Source organism: Egretta garzetta, unplaced genomic scaffold (genome assembly GCF_000687185.1).
Source record: "Egretta garzetta isolate BGI_Z169 unplaced genomic scaffold, ASM68718v1 scaffold297, whole genome shotgun sequence".
Classification (NCBI taxonomy): domain Eukaryota; kingdom Metazoa; phylum Chordata; class Aves; order Pelecaniformes; family Ardeidae; genus Egretta; species Egretta garzetta.
In genome coordinates this window covers 202,555-226,273 of record NW_009260410.1, presented here as the reverse complement: position 1 = coordinate 226,273, position 23,719 = coordinate 202,555, and the positions used below count along the sequence as shown (strand labels likewise).

General features: G+C 38.7%; 1 protein-coding gene across 1 annotated transcript; it reads left to right on the top strand.

The window, feature by feature from the left end:
• The first annotated feature begins 256 nt into the window (after positions 1-256).
• Positions 257-17,805, top strand: FAM117B (family with sequence similarity 117 member B). The gene is made up of 7 exons (XM_009643548.2): positions 257-400; positions 4,134-4,226; positions 4,740-4,853; positions 11,698-11,841; positions 12,937-13,162; positions 13,978-14,098; positions 17,388-17,805. Exons 1-7 carry the CDS (start codon positions 380-382, stop codon positions 17,704-17,706), a joined length of 1,038 nt encoding a protein of 345 aa, XP_009641843.1. The 5' UTR covers positions 257-379; the 3' UTR covers positions 17,707-17,805.
• Positions 17,806-23,719: the final 5,914 nt, after the last annotated feature.

The window sequence follows — 23,719 nt, the reverse complement described above, 5'->3', positions numbered from 1 at the left end:
CGATGGTGTAGAGTACCAGTGCAACGTTTGTGACATAAGGATGTTTTTAAGGAAACCATAAAAACACACTTCATTGCTTTTCCAGGCTTTATTCAGTTTTAGTAAGCAAACTTAATTCCTATATTAAAAGTATCTTGTCATATACTTAATAACGTAGTAGTTCTGATTTTATATTATTTCTTGTAGGCAATTTAAAATAATTAAGCGCTCTGTCTTGCTTTCTTTCTAATCAAGTGTTCTTATTCTAGCTGACAAATCAAGACCACCTTCATCAAGCCCTTCCAGTATTATTCGTCGAACTTCCTCACTGGATACACTTGCTGCTCCATACCTTGCTGGACAGTGGCCTCGTGATAATCATGGACAAGCTGCTCCATGTATGAGAGACAAAGCCACACAGGTAGGACAGATTTTTGTCTTTGGAGTATTTAAATGTGAAGGCAGAATTTAAATGTAAGAAGCTTTTCCCTTGAAAACATTCATTTTGGCTTTCTTGCTTGCAAGTTCCTATTCACTTTCAAATTGCAGGAATCCTACCTTTGCTATTATGTATGTGCATTATTTGCATTCTTCTCTAAGAAAAGGCTGTGAACTGTAATATCTGTTAAAGAGTTCCACTTTCTTCTTGCCTCATAAAAACACTAGTATATTGCACATTTGTTTTCTCATTGTTCTTGCAGTGTGCAGTACACTGGATTGCACTGCTGTTAAGTACTATTTAGTTTCAATTTATAAAAGAGGACTTAGTGACTCCTTATACGTATGTCTGTCTTAAAGCTGAGTAAAAAAGCTTCTGTAGTGCCTGTATAAAAGTTATTGTAACCTTTTCTATGACAGGCTGTTTATCCTCTGATCGTAAAAGGCCTTTAATATACACCTGGGATCTATGCACCAAATATAGAATTGTATACGTTGAAGAGCTGCCTCATTGAACCATGAATGATGTTCAAATTTAGCTCAACTGGAAAGTATTAAAAAAAAGTACACGATTTGCCAATAAACTTCAACTTGACAAAATTTCTCAAACTTCTAATGGTTCAGTCACTGTATGCCACCCGTAAAGATAGAACCAACAAACAATTGAATGAAACTGGCATTACAAGTTATACACTTACCATGATGTTGTTTTGTCATTCCCCTTTAAGGGAGCTGTTGTTACATGGCATCCCACTGTAAGCAGAAGTGATTCAAGTTGGATTTTTCCATAAAATATCCCAGTGTTGGATTTCTCCTTCTGTGGATGCAGTCTGGCAGTGGATTTCTCTAACTTGTAGAGTGAAAGAAGGAGCCAAACAGATCACATTCTAAATCCCTATTTCTAGAGCATGGTTTCAACAAAAGGTCTCCACCAATTCCAAAGAACATAAGCAAAATGCAGTTGGAAGAGAAACCGATGGCATGTGGGACAGACTTGAGTTTGAGCCTGCCTTAGGTTTGGTAAAAATTGACAAAAATGTGGCCACGTAGGTTGAAGTGTGCTATCTACTCAAATGTGTAGGATGCTGAGCAGGTGATGTCTGCAGCGTTGATTGTTAGTGTATAGCCTTGTCAAGATCCACGTTTTGCAGAAAGGATCACGATTCAAAGAGCAGATCACTAGAAAAGTGAGGTGTGTTGTAGGGGAATATGCCTGTGTGGATAAAGAAGAAATAGAAACTGGTGAAGAAAGAGAGCTGAGGAACAAGTTTTCTGTGCAGGAAAACGAATCAGAAAAATGGTTAGAAGATGGGGTGAAAAAGGTAAGCAAATCATGGTAAGAAGAGGAGGATGAAGGAAGGCGTATGATATACAAGGAATTGCTGTTCACACTTAGCTATTAAAAGGCATCATCAAAGGCCAGAACTAAACCAGTGTGGGTGCCTTAGCTATTTACTTTCATATTTGATTTCTTAGGATAATACTTTTTTCAAAATAATTATCTTTCTATACTACCACCAAAGTATTTGCTATATTCAGTTGATCTGTTTCAACTTAGTTTTGGTTTAATCTGAGTCATGGTTGGGCATTTATAATATGTGTGTTTTACAGCTAGATTAGATGTCATCCTTTTTGGTTTACCTTTTTCTTTTGTCTTTTTCTTCCAATTCTGACACATCTAGCTGCTATGGTAGCGGGGCTTTCATATATAAGGGGAAACATAGTTGCAAAGATTAATGGGAAGATGGTAAAAGGCATTGGATATCTCTGCAGAATGGGTATATTTAATGGTGATTGGCTTTAATATACTGTTGAGGGAAACAATAATGATCTGTTTGCACTTCCTAATTTAAAATTTATCAAACCAGTAGAAAATTTTGGGTTACAGACATACATCTGTACGTCCAAAGCTTGTGTTGATATGACACTGATGAGACATTGTTGCTTTTAATCTTTCTGGTGTGCTTGAGAGCAACCATTTGAGCAACCACTGGGACAAGTTTAAAATGTGATTTACAATAGTTAATTTTCCAAGATAGTATAGGCTCTCCATTTGTATTGTTTAGCATTTCTGAAGATGGGGTGTTTTGGATGAAGTTTCACTTACAAGATATTCTGGCTCCAGTGTGTAATTTCAGATTTCACAAAGTCTGATGTGAAATTGATGTGTTCAGATTTCAAAAGTTTAGGGAACAGGAATTGAATCTATTACGATATAAAAGATTTTCAAGTTGACTAAGCAGGGGATCTTGATTCTGTGCGTTTATGGCATAGGAAGTAGAATCATTCAGGAAGCAGACTGGGAAGAGATGGCAATGATGAAATGATGAAGATGAAAAACTACTGATAGTGGTGGAGGTTTAATTTATCCAAAATTTGTGTCTGTAACTGAAGCCAATAGGAGTTGCAACCTGGATGGTTGATTTTGCATCTCCATTTTCCCTGCAAAATGGGGATTAATACCACATCATTGAAGGCCTTGTGAGTTTCCATGTTCTGTGTACAGACGGGGTAAGTCAGGTCAGCTTGTGGCTTGCAAGCTGTTGGTCTCAAATGTGAGAACAACTGTTGCACGATGTAGATGTGAAGGCTTTGAGGCAAAGTTCCTGCCTGTAGGAGAAAGTGAGATATCAATGACTTCTAAGGATGAGTTAGCTAGATCACTGCTGCATGCTAAGAACTGCACTGTGGCAACAGTGAGTTTAAAGGAGTTCAGTGTCTTTCAGTGTGTAAGCTGCTTCCAGAAATCCTTCCCCCTGCTTCATTAGGTATATTTCTTGTGACTGCGTGGAGATTCCTGATGGATATTATTATCCCTCTTATTCATGCCTTTACACTTCACTGCTTTTGAAGGCCGTTCTAGACATGGTTAAGTGGGAATACAAACTGTCCATAAAGCATGCAGTATTATCACAGGCTTGCCTGTGCATTTTGTTACCTTCAATAAATACAGTTTGTCTTAACGATACTTAGAATTTTCTCAGAACTTTTTCACTGCAGTATGTTTGCAGGTTTCTTTATTAAATGTTAATGACTTCGTTGGTTTTGTGAAACTATTATTATCTGCATTGCTTTCTGCTTGCCCTGAGACAACCATGAATGTGGAGCCCTTTGAGGGGTAATAAATTAATTCCCTGCTTTGCAATAGCTCTAGTGTTGCGTATATGCCTTGCCTTCCTTTTTCTCATTCTTCTGAAGCAGAACATGATTTTGAAGCTGAAGCTGTACTGGTGCAGGCTTTCGCAATGTTTACACCAAGCTACCCTTGCTAATGCATCAGAAATAACAAGGTCAGCATCTGTGCAGGAAATAAGATACCATCTCCCCCAAATTCAGCACTGTCGTACTGGTTCTTCAGAACACTATAGCAGCTTGTTGTACACCTGGCTGTTAATACTGCCTTATGCTCAGTAATTTGGAAGGGAAACTAGCACATTCCTGTATTAGAGTAGGTCTGAAAGTTGGGGGGTTATGTTGTGTTTTGGGTTTGTTGTTGGTTTTTTGTTGGTTTTTTTGGTTTTTAAATCACATAGTTCCACTCCACTTTTTCATAATTTACTTATTAGAAAGGTTTCTGGTCAGTGACTGCTTTTGACTCACAGTTCTGAATCTAGCAAATCTAAACACTGTTCTCTCTTCTAATTTGTCTCAAAATATTCTGCCTGAAAGTAGGAATTACCTTTTTTTTTGTTAATCCTGTAATCTTCTTGCTGCAGACAGAAAGTGCCTGGGCTGAAGAATATTTAGAAAAGAAGAGAAGCTCACACAAACGTTCAGCATCATGGGGCAGCAATGATCAGCTCAAGGAGGTCAGAAATGCTATTATTTGAGATAACTTTGGATTAAGTTTTTTACTGGTATGCATTGTTACTGTGAGTTTTCAGGAAGGCATGAATATTGTACTGCTTTGTTTTATTATACAGATTGTGAGTTGATAAAAAATAAGAAATAGCTGCGCATTGGTTTTGACTTCATATAATGCAGAACTATTGAAATTTTTAATTTGAATGTGTGGGAGGGAAAGTGTCACATGCAGGTGACATTGTTCATCAAAGGAGGAAATACAGCAGTGATCAAACTACTTTCAAACTTTATGTATTTCAAGTTCTTTCATTAAGTCTCTGGAGGAATCTTCTGGGCTCCAGCTGAACTGGTAGCTAACATGTTAGGTTTGCGAGAATGTAAGTCTAATTTAGTGCTGGTGATAATTATGAACATTGTGGTAGTAATGAATTTCAACTAAGTGATGGAAAAAATTGATGAAACTACATGTGTACCTGAATATATCTGGTGAAATCTAATGTGAATGTTTCCTTTATTAGATTGCAAAATTGCGTCAACAATTGCAGAGAAGCAAGCACAGCAGTAGGCATCATCGTGATAAAGAAAGACAGTCTCCATTTCATGGTAACCATGCAGCCATTAACCACAGTCAGGTAAGGCTGTGCGCTTTTTGGACATGTTGGGTAGCTAATACTATTTTTAACTCCTTTCAAGGTTATGGCTTGCCTTAAAGGGTACTTAGAAATACCACATACTGCTAAATGTGTTGTAGCTGTAGGTGAATTCTATAAAACAGATCTGTTTCCTTTGACTTCCTCGAGTGTATGGGGTCCTGGATCTTTTTATTATTTGGCTGGGTTGGCTTCAAACTCCCACTTTCAAAGAATTTCACATAGTTAGATCCTTCCTTAAAGCAAGACTCTTAAAGTGCATTCTGCAGGCTTTACAAAAGCATGACAGGTAAGTTTAATCTAAAACCATAATTATCTTTTTCATTACGCATTGCTGTAACAATTATGAATTTGCATGTAGAATATGGCATGGAGCAAATTGGTGGTAAAATTATACACTCAAAATTGTCGTTTTTGCTGATCACTTTTTGTGTCTTGACAATAGCACTTGTCTAATCCTATGATGAACTGATTTAGAGAGCTTACCTGACAAAAGGCTATTCAATGGGATTTTTACGTACTCTGTTAGAAGTGTTTATACTCTTGATGGTTTCATTCAACCTTTGTAAGATTATTTTTTTTCCTGTCATTTATCATGCCTTGAGACTTTAAATAGTAATCACTTCAAAAATTGTGATGATTAGGCTACCACATGTTCTGTGTACAGTTTTAGTTTTATCTCAAGACTGTTAATGAGGTCAGGTTCACAGAGTGGTAATATTTTTAGCTCAATTGATAGCAGGTGGAAAAAAATTACAGGCTTTTAGACACACAGATCCTTTTTCAAGTCTGTTTTGCTTGAGTAACTTTAAGAAAACCAATAGGAAACTTTGGTAGTTTTTTCAGAAGAAACTTTTTCCCCCCCAGTAGCATCTCATGAGTGTGTATTTACAATATACACACAATTTTTCTAACAGTTTCAAAAAAAAATGAATCCCTCATGATTGCCTTGCAAGTCAATGCAGTTGAAAGAAATTGTGGAACTGTCAGTGTTGTGAATTGGGAAGGTACTTCATCTGTGAAGCTTCTCTGCAAATCTAATCATATTCCCAATTACTCCTGAAATGCAGTCAGAATTTGTCTAATAAATATCATGCTTTGATACCAGTTAATGAAAACTATTTCCTTGCTGTCATTCCATCCTTCTGGAAATAATTTAGGCCAGGGAGGGAAGCTGTTGTGCATCAGCACATGTCCTGCTCTACAGGTACTTACCCGTTCTGATAAAGGACGAAATAAAATGTAGAAGGGAGAACGATACATACGGCCCTTAGCAGCCAAATTCTTTCATAGACAGAAGACAGGTGTGAGTGAATCTCTTGCACTTCAAGACTGGAAATCAGAAAGTAGAACAGTGTTTTGAATTTCTCCTGCACTGCTCTTCCTAACTCTGACTATGTATAAAAAACAGTAGCATCTTTTGTCTCAGACTCTAACTTACCCCCACTGTAGTTAATTAAATTAAAGAATCATGAATTTTCAGGACGTAAGTGCCTCTTGAATACAGTTTGTTATTAGTTTGAATTCTGTGCTACTAAAAGTATTTTTAGGATTTTTTTTTTAAATTACATTTTTGACAACAATTTAGGAATTACTTCTTCAAACTCTTTAAATCTCAAACCAGAAACTGTTTCCTCCTCCTCTTCTGTATAGCAGAAGAACAGTTTGAGTTTGAAACAGGCTGTCTAGTACAAATTCCTACATTTTGATCTGCTTTACTGAAGTATGGGTGCAGTGTAGCATGCTGCTTATCTTAGTGACTGCTCAAGTCAGAACAGTCCAAAATGGTGGAAGAAAGACAAATGACTCAATCACCTTCTAGGGGTTTTTGAGAAAGTTTATGAAAATTGATGACACAGGGTTTTTTTGTTTGTTTGTTTTTTTGTTTTTTGTTTTTTGTTTTTTTTTTAGAAAGTCAAAATACTTGATGCAGGCATTTTATCCAGATTTGTAGAATTTGTTTGAAGATTTGTTCTGTACTTGTGGGCAGCTGAGGCATTTCAACCAAAAAAAACTGTACTGAGGAACTCTTGGTGTAGCTCTTTCAGTACTACGGAGAATTACATGCAGTCTCACAGGTTTGGCTTGGTATTCCACAAACCTGTAGGTTTCTGAATGCTAAACTATTCTCACTGTAATGTAGATAATTTTATTTGGTTTTAAATCTTAAAACGAACAGTGATGCTACTACTCTGAAAAATACATACATACACACCCAAATCATGTATAGAATTTTTTTTTATCGTAATTACTTTATTATGCTCAAGGACTTTTGCTTCTTCTATGGAGATCTTTTGCATTCTGCCAAATTTTAGAGTACTTGAATAAAATACTGCACAACAGAATTAGTTTTGGGGCCTGTGAAACAGACTATAAAATATAAACTGAGGCAGAGAAGCTTCTTCATTTTTTTTTCTTGAGAAATTTTATGCCAGCTATGTCGAGCTACTTGTGAAGGGAGTAAGTAACAGAAGGCTTCAGACAGGTAAGTGAAGAGTTTAGATTAATGGCATTTATAGGCTGCTTTCTATGTCAGAGTGAAAATCTGTAACTGTAGGCATCAAGGGCAAAGTTCCTAGGCTTTCTCATTCCTTTCTAGGGAACTGCTAAACTAGAATTTCTGGCAGCAGCTCAGTTCCTTCAGGATTTGTGGGAAGGACTATGTGGAAACACTTGCAGTTAGTGATTAGAATATTTAGAAATTTTTTTACATTCCCAACTTGAAGGAAACTTGCAGTTGTTGACTCTAGAAGGTCATACAAAGATTCCTGAGCTCAATGATTTGGATTCCTGACAAGGCCGAGAAAATGTGCTAGGGTCCTGCACTTGGGTCATAACAACCCCATGCAATGCCACAGGCCTGGGGAAGAGTGGCTGGAAAGCTGTCCGGCAGAAAAGGACCTGGAGGTATTGGTCGACTGCCAGCTGAATACGAGCAAGCAGTGAGTGCAAGTGGCCAAGAGGGCCAACAGCATCCTGGCTTATATCAGAAATAGTGTGGCCAGCAAGACTAGGGAAATGATCGTCTCCCTGGGCTTGGCACTGGTGAGGCTGAACCTCAAATACTGTGTTCAGTTGTGGGCCCCTCACTACAAAAAAGATATTGAGGCACCGGAGTGTGTCCAAAGAAGGTCAACAAAGCTGGTGAAGGGTTTGGAGCACAGGTCTTATGAGGAGTGCCTGAGGGAACTGGGGTAGTTAGGCCTGGAGAAAAGGAGGCTGAGGGGAGACCTTATCGCCCTCTACAACCATGGGAAAGGAGGGTGTAGTGAGGTGAGTGTTGGTCTCTTTTTTCCAAGTAACAAGTGATAGGATGAGAGGAAATGGCCTCAAGTTGTGCTAGGGGAGGTTTAGATTGGATACTAGGAAAAATTTCTTCACTGAAAGGGTTGTCAGGCATTGGAACAGGTTGCCCAGAGAGAAGTGGTTGAGTCCCCATCCCTAGAGGTATTCAAAACACTGGTAGATGTGGTGCTTAGGGTAGTGGTGGGCCCGCATTGTTAGGTTAATGGTTGGACTCTATGTTCTTAAAGGTCATTTCCAACCTAAACAATTCTATAATTCTGTGGAATTGTCTCTGTAATCCTTCACAGAGACTAGATAAACTCTGTTTAACGTTTTGGAAGTGGCTTACTCTTCTGGTTAAAACTAAAAGAAGTAATTCCGTTGGATTTATTTTCTCTTTCCTTCCCTACTAATAGACACTTAAGCTTTGCTACAATTCTTGAGTTTTACCAAAATTTTTACAGTGGTTCTTGCCACCTAAGCCTCTAACTGATTGTTTAGTTGTGCTTCGTTCTACTATGATTTTTGTTTGAAGAAAAGAAATCCACACAACCTCTATGCGATAAACTTGTTAGCTATTCCTGTCCCTCTACTCAGAATCAGGAAGTAGCTGGTGAGGAATTTGATCAAGTTCTTGCTGACTACATTTTTTTTCCAGAGCACTTGAATGTTTTTTGTTTGGTTGGGTTTTTTTGTGATGCCAGAAATGTTCCATTCTGCCTCTCTTTGCAGGAAGAAGGGTTTGCAGGAAGGTCATAGCCCCCTCAGGTGATCTCAGGATGCTTCTGAGAATGTTGGATTTTGAATTAATTGCATGGTACTAAATCTGTAAACAGGAGTCAAACCAATGGGATCTTCCTTTACTCTCAGTGTTAATGTAATGGAGAAACTAGAATTGAGGCCAGAGCTGAAGACAGATGCAAGAATAAATGGATTAAGTCTACCAAAATAATCTTTTTTTCCTCAGTGCACTTGGCTGATGTTACTTGCTGCTTGACACTATAAACCATCAAGCCCCTTCTTTTCACTTTCCTCGGAAGCATGTGTCCTTAATGTCTTACCAGTTGATTGATCTTAAGCAACCACTAATATTGACATCAACTGCATGCAGTTTGCAGTGGCTTTTTGTGTGTGTGTGTGTCACTCTTACCACCTTACATAAGTAGGACATACCACTTTTGGAGTGGAATTACCATGATGCGTTCAACCTTGAGATGGTTTGATGTTAATATTGGAAAGCATAAAAAGATATCAGATTCCAGTTAAATTTCTGTTGCTTGTTGAAAAATTGGAAGAGCTTAGAGAGCATTTTTCTAAAATGCCTGTGAACAGTTTAGATTTGTCATCACCCGTATTTCATATCTCACGAGTTTATGCCATATCTGTAGGTTTCAGGACTCTTGCTGTACTACACCAAAACTCCCTGACAGTGTGTTATTACGTGAGCACTGTAATTATTATCTTGTTTTTGGCACCTTGCTTCATTTTGTGCATTCCCAATATGCAGATGAGCAGTCAAAGGTTGGTCGCCTATTCCTGTATGTAAGGAGCCAGCTCAATGCAGATCTCTGCGAAGGCAATATTTCTAATACAAAGTGTTGTATCTTAATGCTGGTCATTCCACCCCTGTAATGGTACTTCCTTACCTTTCCACCCTCTGGCATTCCAGGTTAACAAGTCATCCTCATTCATGTACAGAATATTATTTCTCTTGGAAGTTAAACATTCTGTATTGAGCCATAAGGAACTCTATTGGCGCAACTTACGCTTTTCTACTTTGAACTTCTTCAAATAGTAGCATGATTCTAAGAGTTTCTGTGGTAGGCAGTCATATTTAAAAGATGGGAGAATGCTCACATTTTGCTAATGGATGCTGAAATCTTAGACAAGCGTACTTGTGTTCTGATTTCTGCTTTTTAACAAGTGTGTTAACAATGTGTATGTTTAATAACTGGGTGCATAAACAGTCTTTGTTAGTGCCTGAATTTGTGCTGGTATACCTGTATTATGACTGGATATTGACCTGTAATAGTTTACTGGATTGTTGATCCAAGGCCTTGTTTGGAACGGAATTAGCAGGGTTGCTTTCTCAGGCTTTTTTTGTGCACTTCTCCAGTGGCTTCTGTTTTCTCTTTTTCATCTTCAGGAAAGAGTTTTCAAAGTCTTTTCAAGTTTGGCCATTATGAGACTGTTTAGTTTTTGTTGACATAAACAGAGTCAGAAGCATTTCCTAAACAGAAGCTTTTGTAGTTAGCTGTTCTAATGTTTCAGTAAAGCAAACCCAATATAATTCGTAAGTTTTGCCACCTTAGAGATCTGTGATTATGAGAGTAAGTCTGCATTATGATCTGCACTTGGAATTCTCTTGTTTACATTAATTTTTCTAAGGTAGTTTTTCTGTCAGACAAATTCTGCGTGGTTTTTGAGAATTCACATGTGAAGTTGTAATGCTTTGGTGTCTGTCTATGCATAGTCTTGTTACTTAGAGTAAAAATAGAAAAAACCAAACCAAAACCACAAACTGCTTTGAAGACCAGGTGAGAATGCTACTGTCCTTCAATCAGTAGAGGAGATGTTCTCAACCACAGCACACTAGGCCATAGAGTCTAGGAATTTTACACAGGAATTCTACTGTGACTTTGTGTCATACTGTTCTTTGATGCAGGGAGCATTCCATTATCTGTAGTAGTGCCCTGCATAATAACCAAGACTCTGTGTTGAAGTTGAGGGCACAATCTTCTAATGTTCTGGTAACATGATTTTTTAACAGGGGGAGGTTTCTAATGGAGAGGATGGGAAATCTTGAGAAGTTGTGGTGTACCAAAAGGGGCTTTGGAAAACTTCAGTAATGTGTTTTCTGAGAATGGAGTCTTCACGCATACTTTGAAACACTGGATTTTTAAAATGTTAATCTTCATTCTGAAGCAACTATGTATTAACTTTTGGGTTGGGGATTTTTATTCTTTCTGTGCAAGTCTTCCTAAGATGTCTTGTCAACCTTTTATTCTGGCCTAATATAGTTACTATGTTGGTCTTCATTTCTAGCATAGTGCAATTTTGCATTTCTGGAATAATTTTCCTTCTGCATGTGTTACATTGCTGTAGGTGTCAGCAGACTTCCATTAAAACATAATTTTAATGAAATTACAAGTGGTAAATCCGACAGTGAAAGAAGTTAAGTTGTTGTACAGCTCACTTCAGGAGGAATGTGAATATATTTTAAAGGTTTCAAAATTACATTTAAATGTTTACTATGCAGTTTTCACTTGTAAAGCAGAGTCGAGCTGGAGGCAGACCATAGCAGGGAAATTTTTAAGACTAGGTTGTTGAAAGCTTTTCCTGCTAGGAATTAGATTTGAAACAAAATTCAGGATGTCTGTCTTCATTTAAGGCATCCATTTTAACACAATAGCTGTAGTTTCATGTAAATCTTTGATATCGAGGTGATGTGTTCTGTTTAAAGGTTCACTTTTGAGTAGAAATAGTAACTGTGTTTTGGAAGTTAATCTACATTGCTTTCTCACTGTCTCTGGTTCTTCAGGCTCCCATTCCAAAGAGTGCTCTTGTTCCTGTGATACCTATTACCAAATCAACAGGATCACGATTCCGAAACAGTGTAGAAGGACTGAATCAGGAGATTGAGATAATAATTAAGGAGACGGGAGACAAAGAGGAACAGCTTGTTGTATGTATCTGCCACCATGATTACTTTCTGTAATTATTTTGGGTTTGCTTTGAGGTTTTTAAGTCATGAATTTCATTTTGCACAGGTTTTGAAATAAATTTGTGTGGAATTAATTTTGCTTTCTTTAATAAAGGTAGTTGAAAAGTCTCTTGGAAAGCCAAAAGAAGGAAAAAGTTAAAGCTTAAATCTGAACCTTTTCCTCTATGATACTGTGATGTAATTAGTTTTCCAATAAAATAAGAAATCTCAGTAAAACGGGGGAAAAGACAGAAGGCCTGTCTTGAGAGTTTCTGTGGTAACTATTTCTTTTCCTTGCCCATGCTGAACTGTCCCCACCGCAGTTGAAGCATAACTTGTCCATTTTTAACTTTCATTTTATTTTTAGGTATTTTTAGACGTAAATTTAGTAACAAAGTATCAGAAATACAGGCCACAAAGATGACTAAGGGACTGAACATCTTTCTTATGAGGAGAGGCTGAGAGAGCTGGGACTGTTCAGCCTTCAGAAGAGAAAGCTCAGGGGGATTTTACCAACATGTATAAATATCTGATGTGCAGGAATGAAGAGGAGGGAGCCAGAATCTTCTCAGTAGTGCCCAGTGACAGGGCAAGAGGCAGTGGGCATAAATTAAAAAAACATTATATTCAATCTGAACACAAGAAAAACACCTTTCTTTTTTTCTTTTCCTTTTTTTATTTTTTATTTATTTCAAAATGTGTGAGGGTGCTCAGAACTGGAGCAAGTTGCCTAGAGAGGTTGTGGAATCACTGTCTGTGGAGATACTAAAAAACTTCCCTGGACACAGTCTTGGACAGACTGCTCTAGCTGACTCTGCTTGAGCAGGGGTGTTGGACTAGATCTCAAGAGGTTCCTTCTAACCTCAGCAATTCTGTGATTCTGTGAAATCTTGAAAACTGTTGTCTTTAGTTTCCGAACCTGACTTATTTTATTTTACGTTAGAATCTTGTGTAATGAATAACATTTTCTACTTCAGACAGTTTTATAAAACTCGAAAACCCCCTCAGCATTACTGGATTTAAAGAAATTGCTAACCAGACAAGAGCAGCCATCTGATACCTTTTTATTTTTAACAGCCTCAAGAAATTCCAGATGGGCACCGTGCACCACCTCCATTGGTTCAGCGCAGTAGTAGTACTCGCAGCATTGATACCCAAACGCCTGGTGGAGCAGACAGGGGTAGTAACAACAGCAGCCGCTCCCAGTCAGTATCTCCAACCTCATTTCTTACCATCTCTAACGAAGGCAGTGAAGAAAGTCCATGTTCTACAGATGATATTCTTGCTGATTCCAGAGATAAAGGTACTGTGTAACTATAAAGGTCCAACAATGCTAAAATTTAACTTGTTGATGTGTGCATGAACACATAGTAAAAGAGGGGATTTGTTCCCCACGTCCATGGTGAAATGGTAGAAGTTTTTTTTCTTTAAAAAGTGATGTTTTTTCCAAATTGCTCCAAATGCTGTGTATTTAGTATCTAGTGCTCTGTAATGGAAGCTGGATAGATGTGACTGAAGAATGTGCTTCCCAAACAAGTTTTTGTTTTTAAATAATAGATCTGTCAAGTACTTTAAGGAAGTTGAAGAAGCAGGAGTGTACAGTGACAGGTGGAACAGCAAAGTAGGCTAGTCCTGTTGTTTGTGTCTGTTATTTTTTTATGATCTCAGACAAAATGGGCAACCTTCCAGTGTTTTATACACACACCCGTAACAGTTTAACTGTTTGGGGTTTTCCAATTACTCTTTTTTACCAGAAATCTTCTGAGATATTCTAGGATAATTTTATAATTCAGCATAAACATGTTCTGGTTTTTAAGGAACATGGCTTCTGCCCATAGAATTCAGGTTTGCAGTTACAAACTGAAAGTGTCCAGGAATGAACAGAGATTGCAGGAGCCTGAAAGTGGTATAAGGAGAAATAGAAAGGAGGAGAGGGATTGAGATAAGAAAGCTTATTTGCAAATGAAGAGTTGGAGGCGAATGAAAAATGTTTCTTAATTTTATAACATTGACAATGAAGTGGGTTTCAATTTGGGGGGCAATAAAAGGTAGTTATTGTTTGGTTTTTTTTTTAAGTAGTGTGACACGTTTAAGTAATGAGATACTCTGTTCCTGCAGAGAATGGGAATAATTCTCCCTTGCCAAAATATGCTACCTCACCAAAACCCAACAACAGCTACATGTTCAAGCGTGAACCTCCAGAGGGCTGTGAAAAGGTGAAAGTCTTTGAGGAAAGCTTGTAAGTTGATCTTTACTACGTAAGAAATAACATTCAACATTCAGAGTTACCCGTTGGTTTACTGATTATATGTCAGAACAAAATTATTAGTCTTGTTGCTAAAACCATGTGAACAGCCTGATCTCTGTTTTGTGTGACTCTATACTGGTTTATATGCATGTAAAAATCTTGAGAGACTTCTAAAACAATCATAACTTGAGAGAACTGTCTCTTACCTGGCAGATAGTGGGGGAGAAACTCAAATAATCAGGTAGAGAGAGATGCAATAAGAAGCTGTAACGCAGGTGTATCAGCTAATATATGTCACAGCTTGACAGGCACATCCAGCAATCTAGACTCTGAAGACCATATTCTTTTCAGCTACATCTATGAAGTTGTGAAACTTTTAGTGACAGAGGAGTGAATTTGACCTTGAGTATTTGATGGTTTGCTGAAGCCATCTTTCGTCATTTGGGAATATTCTGGGGGGTTTATGTTTTATTATTATTTTCAGTAGACCTTTTATACCCTTATGTCACTTGGATGCAAGAATCTTAACCTATAGTTAAAAATTTCATTTCATGACACAAGGAGTATAATTTGGTTATAATTCTCTTACAGTTATATTATTTTAACAATGCCATCTAGTATAAGTAGTAATTAAAAAAATTATAGCTGCCTTTGTGCGTTTCCATCTCTGATACATTTTGAGAGGTCTCTATGACCTCTCCATAGCAATGTGGAAAATGTTAGTCACTTAAGTTACCTGTCCCTATTTTACAGTGTGTAAGCTATGTTGCCAACAGATTAGACAGTCTTCACTTGCTCCAAGAACATACTCTATTGTGATTTGGCTTGCGTTTGCATTTCTTTTTGGATGTCCTTGCTGCATAGCTGTAGGACTGTTGTGCTCTAGACTGAAACAGGCTTCTATAGGAGTTTTTACCTAGCTATGGCAGTTCTTAGACACTGCAGTCTCATGCAAAATTTTTTCTCACATCTGGTACTTGCATTCCACATGTATGTGGAATACATGAGTGTAACTATTTAAAGCTCAACCTTTGTTTAACATTATTTTTATTTGAAGTCTACAGGATTTTAATTTGGGAGAAAAATTATAAATGGGGCTCAATTTTCTGGACACTTGGAGAATCAGCTAACATAGAAACATACCCTATTTCATTAACAGACTGACTTTTCAGAGTAGAGTATTTCCTACAAGCGTATACTGAAGGATTGGCTTCCTTGGCCTAGTAGAATGAAGATAGAAGTGCATATGGCTGTCTTACAAACATGTGGAAGAGCAGAGGAGATTATAGGCTAAAGGACAATGCTGTCAACAAGAAAAAATTAGTATAAAATTCTGATGGTTATTTTCCAGCAGAGAAGAGAAGCTAAAAGAACAGATTCCCGTAGTTTTGTTCTTAGACTAGCTGTGGTGGGTTGACCCTGGCTGGATGCCATGTGCCCACCAAAGCCACTCTATCACTACCTCCTCAACTGGACAGGGGAGAGAAAATACAATGAAAAGCTCATGCATTGAGATAAGGATAGGGAGAGACCACTCAACAATTACCATCATGGGCAAAACAGTCTCAGCTTGGGGAAATGAGACATAAAAACTGAATCTTAAAACACCTTTCCCCCCACCGCTCCCTTCTTCTGGGCTTAACTTTACTCCTGATTTTTCCTTTTCTCTACCTCCTCCCCCTGAGCAGCACAGGGTGATGGGAAATGGGGGTTGCAGTCAATTCATCATATGTTGTTTCTGCCACTCCTTCCTCCTCAGGGGGAGGACTCCTTGTACTCTGCCCCTACTCCAGCATGGGGTCCCTCCCATGGGAGGCAGTCCTCCATGAACTTCTCGAGCGTGAGTCCTTCCCATGGGCTACAGTTCTTCATGAACTGCTCCAGTGTGGGTCCATCCTTTCCATGGGGTGCAGTCCTTCAGGAACAGACTGCTCCAGCGTGGGTTTCCAATGGGGTCATCAGCAAACCTGCTCCAGTGGTGGGCTCCTCTCTCCGCAGGTCCACAGGTCCTGCCAGGAGACTGTTCAAGCACAGGCTTCCCATGGAGTCACGGCCTCCTTTGGGCATCCACCTGCTCCAGCGTGGGGTCCTCCCCAGGCTGCAGGTGGAGATCTGCTCCACTGTTAACCCCCATGGGCTGCAGGGGAATCTCTGCTCTGGCACCTGGAGCACCTTCTTGCTCTCCTGCTTCAATGACTTTGGTGTCTGCAGAGCCGTTCCTCTCACATATTCTCACTCCTGTCTTCAGCTGCAAATGCACAGGTTTTTTTCTTCCTCTCCCCCCCCCCCCCCTTTCTTAAATATGTTCTCACAGAGGCATTGCCACTGTTGCTGATGGGCTCAGCCTTGGCCAGTGTCAGGTCTGTCCTGGAGCTGGCTGGGATTGGCTCTATCAGGCATCGGGGAAGCCTCTGGCAGCTTCTCACAGTGCTACCCCTGTAGCCCTCCCGCTACCAAGACCTTGCCACGCAAACCCAGTATACTAGCTTAGTAGACATACATTGCAGGGTTAGAGATAGACACAGAAGGCTTTCCTGTGCTATCCACAATTTCCCTTCCAGCTCTGTCTTTCATAAAGCATGTCTCCAAGTTGGTTGAATTATATGCTGAGATGGCAAAACGGCAAGTCAGGATCTAAATGTGTGTTCCACACTTCCTGGTTCTAGGTATTTGATCATGAATGCCACTTTGGGAATACTACATTTTACTCTCTGCACTGAGTTTTTAAGTAAGATGGTCTCGTCTTTTACAGAGATTCAGGCCACGCTCAGGTGAACATGCAAAAGAGGCAGAAGTGTAGAAAAGGGGATGTCCCCGTGATCATGAACAGCTCTAAGATATGCATTATTAGGAAAATAGCTATGCCAGCTTTCTTTTGCAAGGCTTGCTGTACAAAGATTGTCTGTGTGTGGGGCAGAACTTGTTGGGTTGTGAAAGTTTCTGGAGAACGTGGTCAAGAATACATTCTTGTATATTGGATATGCCAATTCATGGACAGGGTTTGTGATCTGCAACGTGAAGTTAGTGTCTTCCTTGAGTTTGGAAACAGTCCGCCCTAAGAACATGTTGTTTATCTCATAGTGTATGTAAACAAGCAGTTTAAACCATCTTGCCATTTGCCGTGTGGTGTGAGTATCATTAAGGCATTAGAGTAGCTGAAATATTTCAAGTGTAAACCTCAACTTGTCTCTGGTGATGTGTTCAGCCTTACATAACTGCCATTGACAGAATTTGATTGTTCAATGTAATTTTAAAACTATTCTGTGTATTTTATTTCTAGGCCAAAGCCATTGCAGGAAATTCCAGCCTTCTACTGCCCTGACAAGAACAAAGTGAATTTCATTCCTAAAAGTGGCTCTGCTTTCTGTCTTGTCAGCATCCTCAAGCCACTTCTTCCCACACAGGATCTTACACTTAAGGGCACTACACACAGCCTGACTGTCTCCTCCAGCATGACACCCAGTTTGTTACAGCCCATTTCTGTGGCCTCCTTGTCTACAAACACAGATCAAGACAGGATCTCCCGTGGAACGAGTACAGTAATACCGCAGACCTCTCTACTCCAGCAATCGGGACATATTGAGGAAGCTGAAGGATAAATTTAGTTTGTCTTGACGTTGTTCTGGGCAACTACTGGGAAAAAATTGGAACCAGTTGACTGGACCTTTCTGATCACACTATTTGCATTGTTTTAACAAGTTATGGCACTGTCATAATTGAACTATTTGTATAAACGACAGTTTGGTAGCACATTGAGAAGTTCAGGAGGATGCAGCAGCTGATACCCTGTTGCACTTCCTGCTTAAAAAGACTCCGGGTCTGTTTCTCTCCTTTTTTAAACACTGGTGAAAACAAAGACTGTCATAATCCTTTGCCATTTAAAGGACCAGTTGTTGTGATGCTGTGTGTCCTTTGACTTTTTTTCCCATTAAAACAAAAATCTTAAGACCAACCAGCTGATCCCATTGACCATGGTAATCTGCAGAGGGAGGGGCAATCAGATGGTTTTGCAAGATGTCTTTTGTATGAAAACTTGTATTTTGTAACAAAAAAAAATTGCCTTTTCTGGTGCGTAGCAGATGGTGTTTAGAAGACACTTTCCTGGTGATGATATCTCCCCTCCCCCCCTCCTTTCTTTTCTTTTTTTTTTCTATAGGGAAGTTTCTTTTTTACTTGGCTGTTTTACAGCTGCTGGGACCAAAGGATTGCTGAAGTATTTCAGCAGTCTCAAATTATGTGACCTTGCTGAACAGCCTCAGCCCTAAACAAAATAAGACAAGTTAATATGTTTGAAACTTTTAAAACAGAAGAGTATCCAAAAAGCAGTGTTAGTATATAGTGTACATTTTTTTGATATCAGAAGTTTGTGCTTCAGGTAAGTCACATTCTTAAAACTCCTTCCTTCACAGAATTCCCACTAGTGTTGGTTTATTGGATGGAAAATTGCATTTTAAAGCACTTGCCCCAGTGTTGTTCTATTTGTCCATAGGATTTTTGTGCAGGGGTGGGGAAAAAACATGTTATCCTCTTACTTGGTATTCTTTCTTCCAGAAAATATGCCACTTGCCTCTTACAGGCTTGCTTGGCTACTTACGGAGTTAGTCAGCCTGAATCATTAATCACTCTTGGCACAAATTTGCTCTGATGTGACTCATCACTGTATTATAGACCCTGGCCACATAATACTGAAATATCTGTGCATGATTTCCTCCCTTTTGTCATAGTGGTGTACTCTGTGTCTGTTGAAGGTGATGGTTTGTCAGGCATGGTATCTGTTACACAGAAGTTTACAGCAGCAGATACGTTCTCCCTTTTTGACTGGCAACTTAGGCTGGCATGTAAAACAGGATTTTTTTGGTACCTGGTCTGTCCTGATATGCAGCAGTTTATGGTTCCTTTGAAATTATAATAAAAGATTAAAATGGGGGGCGGAAAGGCAATTGCAAATGGAAGCTGTCCAGGAACTTCAGCGAGGTTTCTCATGTGTTCCTGGAGTGCATTACTTGGGTTTCACTAAATGCAATATAGATATGCAAAAAAACGCAGTGACCTGAATACCAGTGTCATATCAACTTATAAAACGAGTTGACTTTGTACCTTTTTTACAGAATTAGATTCAGTAATTTCAAAGCAAGTGTCATTGTGGACAGTCTCTGGGTCTGCAAATGAGTCTGTTATGCATGAGCAGTTCTCAGTGGCTTGCATATACATAGCTTCCATGGATCAACTGCATACTCAGGTCCTCTCATAACTGCATCTGTTTAAAGGTGGTACTGCAGATACAACAATTTTGTTCAGTGCTTAATATGCTAAATTTGGTTGCAAGCATTTAACTTGGAAGAAAAACAAACACCTGCATACCTGTGCAGATAATAGTCGTAGTTTTGGTGCACGTTTACTGTTCCTTTATATTCTACATAAATAACTGATAGCAATGTACTTTACTCAGCAAGTAAGTGTAAATCACACTAGCATGTGCAAGTCCTGTGTTCATAGTATAATGAACCCCTTTTTAAAACGTTATACAAAAATTCAGTAAATGAAAAATGTACTAGGAAGTACTAAAATATTAGACCTGTTAAATTAGCAAGCAAGCAGAATTTGGTTTACTATCTTTCTTCCCATCAAAAATAGACAGGATTGTGCAGATGGGACTAAAGAACTCTGTCTTGAAATAACAGCTGATTTACACTGAAGAAGTTGTTGAGGGACAGAGTTTTAAAATAAGCGGCTTTGTGCATTGAATTTGTGTAATTTGGCCAGTGGATAATACTTTTCTAGGTTTTTGTGGATTTTAATTAGTTTCTACTGAAACAGTTACAGTGTAATTTGAAGTCTAAAATTTACTGCTTTAGATAGGTTTGTTTAAACCTGGTATGACTGGATTCATGGAAGATCAGAACATTCAGGTGAAGGAAGTGCTTCTAAGTCTGTTTTCTATTTCTGTAACAGTAGCATGTACAGAGCTTCTCCATCAATGCCAAACTGCCTAGTGCTTTATCAGGAGATCTTAACTGAATGGTTAAGAACCAAAGGGCTAAAGTTAACAAATAGCCTTTATTACAGCCTTGAGACTTAACTGACTTCACCAAAACTGCATTCTGATGTTTGTTTTCATCACAGAGTGACTCTCCCAAATAGCAGTGGGCTTTCTCACCCTAGGACTTTCTTTTGCACCCGTTGTTGTAGTACTTGAGCATCTCTTTGGTAGTTTACATTGTATGTTATTGGACAATGTACTGTACAAATTAGTGAGCTGCTCTGATAAAAACCAAATGTAAATGTGTGAGGTTTCTGCTTTTTATAAAAACATACTGCATTCAGGACAACATTCAGTCTTTTTTATATGCAGGACAACTCTATTATTGCCGTGGCAGCTCTACTTTATTATAAATCCACTCTAAAGACTCAGAACTAAGAAAATACGACAGCTCTTGTTCCAAGACCAGCTTTTACATGTGTGCATACAAAAATTAGCCTTAAACTTTTTATGTGCTGTCTTGTGCCATAGCAGAGCTGTTAGATAAAGTATTTAAATCAATTTCAAAAAAGCTTTGAGAGTGCATGGACCTTTTTTAAAATTCTTTTATGTATAAAGTGGGATATTCAGTGTTTTGGGGGGTTGACCATGCATTACTGAAGCACAGTTGTACTCAAAGAGTTCAAGTTCTTTTGGCGTACTTTAAATCCTAACTATGCATAGACCTAGTCAGTTCCTTGATTGCCTACTTTGTAGTTTAAGAAAAATGAAGGTCTATTTTTATGCACAACTTGACACACTTAATACTCTTGTTTTCTTGGTATTTTACACTTCTAGCCACACTGAAAGGCTGGTGGCAGTGTTCCGTAACGCTGGTGGCTGATTCTGAAATAAACAAAATGACGTTCCTCCAGTTGTAAATTCTACATAAGTCACAAGGAAGGAGGTCATTGTTGTAATGAAGGTCCATGGTGGCAGCTATGACCATTGGAATCCTTTTTTTAAAAACTCAAGGCATAAAGGAAGAGGACGACTTTGTTAGTTTGACCTGCTTCACCTATTCTTTCCTTGCTTGGTGCCATAATCCTGTAGCAACAAGTTTAAGTGCTTGGAAAAGTAACAGATAATGCTTGAGTACATATACCTTGGAAGGAAATTGTTCGTTGCACGTACATATCCCAAGTGAGGAAAAAAGGGAATGAAAATTAAGTATTGTATACTGTGGAAGTAAATGATTGCTGTGTTTGATTTACATAAAGCAATAGCAGCTCTTAAAAAGTATGTTTAGTCTCAGGGCTATTTTTTGGTTTGTTCCAAAATACAATTTACTGGAATTCAGAATCTGAGGTTGTTGGAAAACACTGAAGCTGAGCCTTTTGGAAAGAAAAAAAGAGTCATATCCATTAACCTTTCTTCTGCCTCAGGCCTAATGTCTTGTTGCTTATTGAGTTTAATAGAATTCAGTGGTACAGCAATAATTCCTTGCTGAAGTATTATCTGTCTTCTCCCTGCCATCTCTGAAATGCTAACCGATGTCTTCACAGTAACTCACTGCCAGTGATGTCCGTATTTCCTTGCTGAATGTTTCCTTGCTGAGCACCTGACAGCTCTATGAAACTGGAAGGGCAAAGGAGAATGCATAGGAAGTCACCAGAGACTTGCAGTTACAAAGATCAGTGCTGCAGGGTGACTTCTTAGGTATCTTGATTTCCATTTGACTCATTGTGCACACGCACACATACCATCTGTGTAGGTCTGCTGCTCTTATCTTTATGGTTTGAGGCAGGACTGGTATTTGCAAGAATTTTTTTTTGTTTTTTATGGACAAACTTGCAGACGTGTTCTCATCCAGAGCTGACGTGCACTTACACATATCTCCAAAGCAAAGCTTGTGTGTCATTCTTGCTTGTTCTCATGAAAGGAATATAACCTGCAAAAAAGACCCTTGACATAAAAGCATCCAAACACTTGAGAATGTCAGGACTGTGCTTTCTCTATGTAATTCCATAGCTTCAGTGTGTGCCTTTCACCAAATGTTATAGCCTAAAGATACTGTTAGGGCTTAGACCCAAGCCAGGTTGGCATGTGTTAAACCAAAAATGTTAGCTCTTAGGTAATGGAAGGTACGCCTTTCTAACCTAGGGAGGTGAAAAGCACTGTGGAAGAATGGGTTTCATTGTGATCAAAGAGTTCTTACGGAATTGTTTTTCTAAACCTGGGTATGCAGGAAAACAAAATGACCACTTACTGCAAGATGTACCTGTATATTTTCTTGCTGTGAGTTTGTGAGTGTTCAGCAACTCTGAAAATCGGTTCTGCTCTTAGCATTTTGTTTATACAAAGAATGACCTAGATGCATTGTTTTGAAACTGTTACTTTGTGCGTCAAGTGGGGAGAAAATGTTAACTATTCACAAGTGTTTGTGAAATTTCAGTCCTGTACCCCAACTGAACTGCAACGGTCTCTTTCTGAATGCTCCAAATGTAAATGGAGTCCTGTTACTGCTTGCTTGATTTCATTGCATGTCATCAGTAAATACTTAAGGTATGGTCTTTGTTCTTCATTGGGATTTGTATTTGACTACAGAGACTTCTGCAGTGTTGACAGGTCTATCTGAATTGCAGAAGAGGACTTGGCCTGATAACACTGCAAGTTAACATTTCTTACACAAATTCCTTCTGGAACAACTCTCTTTGGAAAATCTAGTAAGCTAAAAAAAAAAAATAAAAAAAGAAAAACCTTTCTGGACACCTCATCCACCCTAAATCTCAATGTACTGATAGCTAAAGAAGAATATTGCTTGGCTTCATTCTAAATTATTTCAGTTATTGAAATGTGCCATTTTTGAGGGTAGCAGTCAAGGGGTGTCCAAAACTGCCATTAGATTTGCCTTTGTATGAAATCGGCTGATATGTTTTCCTCTGTTACACTGTGATAACTTGTGGAGGTGTTCTTGCGTATGTTGTACTGATAGGTTACGTGTTGCATGTAAGGCGATTTTTGTAAGCAAGAGGAATTCCAGGGATGTTCTGCAAAAAGGGCCTATTCTGAGGTGATGTACACTGGTGTAAAACTGGAGCAGCTCAACTAATTTCAGTGGAATTCTTGATTTACACTAGTCTCTTTGCTATGTGTAGTTATGCCAGTACTATTTTGCACAATGTTATTTTGAATATTTGAGTTCTGACTTGTGAACTGTTTCTACTGAAAACAGTGAAAATTTTACAAATTGCAATAGCGGAATGTTTTTGGGATATTTTTTTTTTTTTTTGCCTAAAATAAAAAGTCATCACTTCAAGCTATGGGCTAATCTTGGATTTATTTTTAGTAGCAAGGGGGTTCGTGTGCTCTGACAGCCTGAGGATTTACACTGAGGGTAGTAAGCATTTACTTCACATAAAATCTGCTCTTTTAACCCTTTTAGAGGAAAACTCATCAGGGTGGAAATCTCTGATGAATCCATACCCTTATTCCTCCAGTGCATCCTCAGAATAGTCCTGAGAGTCTGCCTTTCCCCATCTTCATCTGCAGTAGGTTTGGTCAGTTCCTGAGCGCTTTACAATTCCACTATTAGGGGAAGATGCCACAAGCCCTGGATTTTGGGAACTGAAGGATTCAGCACGTTTTCTCCT

Bases quoted from the DNA above. Each gene is read 5' to 3' on its own strand.
- FAM117B (XM_009643548.2), top strand. From the start codon at position 380: ATGAGAGACAAAGCCACACAG. The intron at 401-4,133 runs GTAGGACAGATT...TTCTTGCTGCAG, and splicing joins TGAGAGACAAAGCCACACAG to ACAGAAAGTGCCTGGGCTGA. The intron at 4,227-4,739 runs GTCAGAAATGCT...TTCCTTTATTAG, and splicing joins GCAATGATCAGCTCAAGGAG to ATTGCAAAATTGCGTCAACA.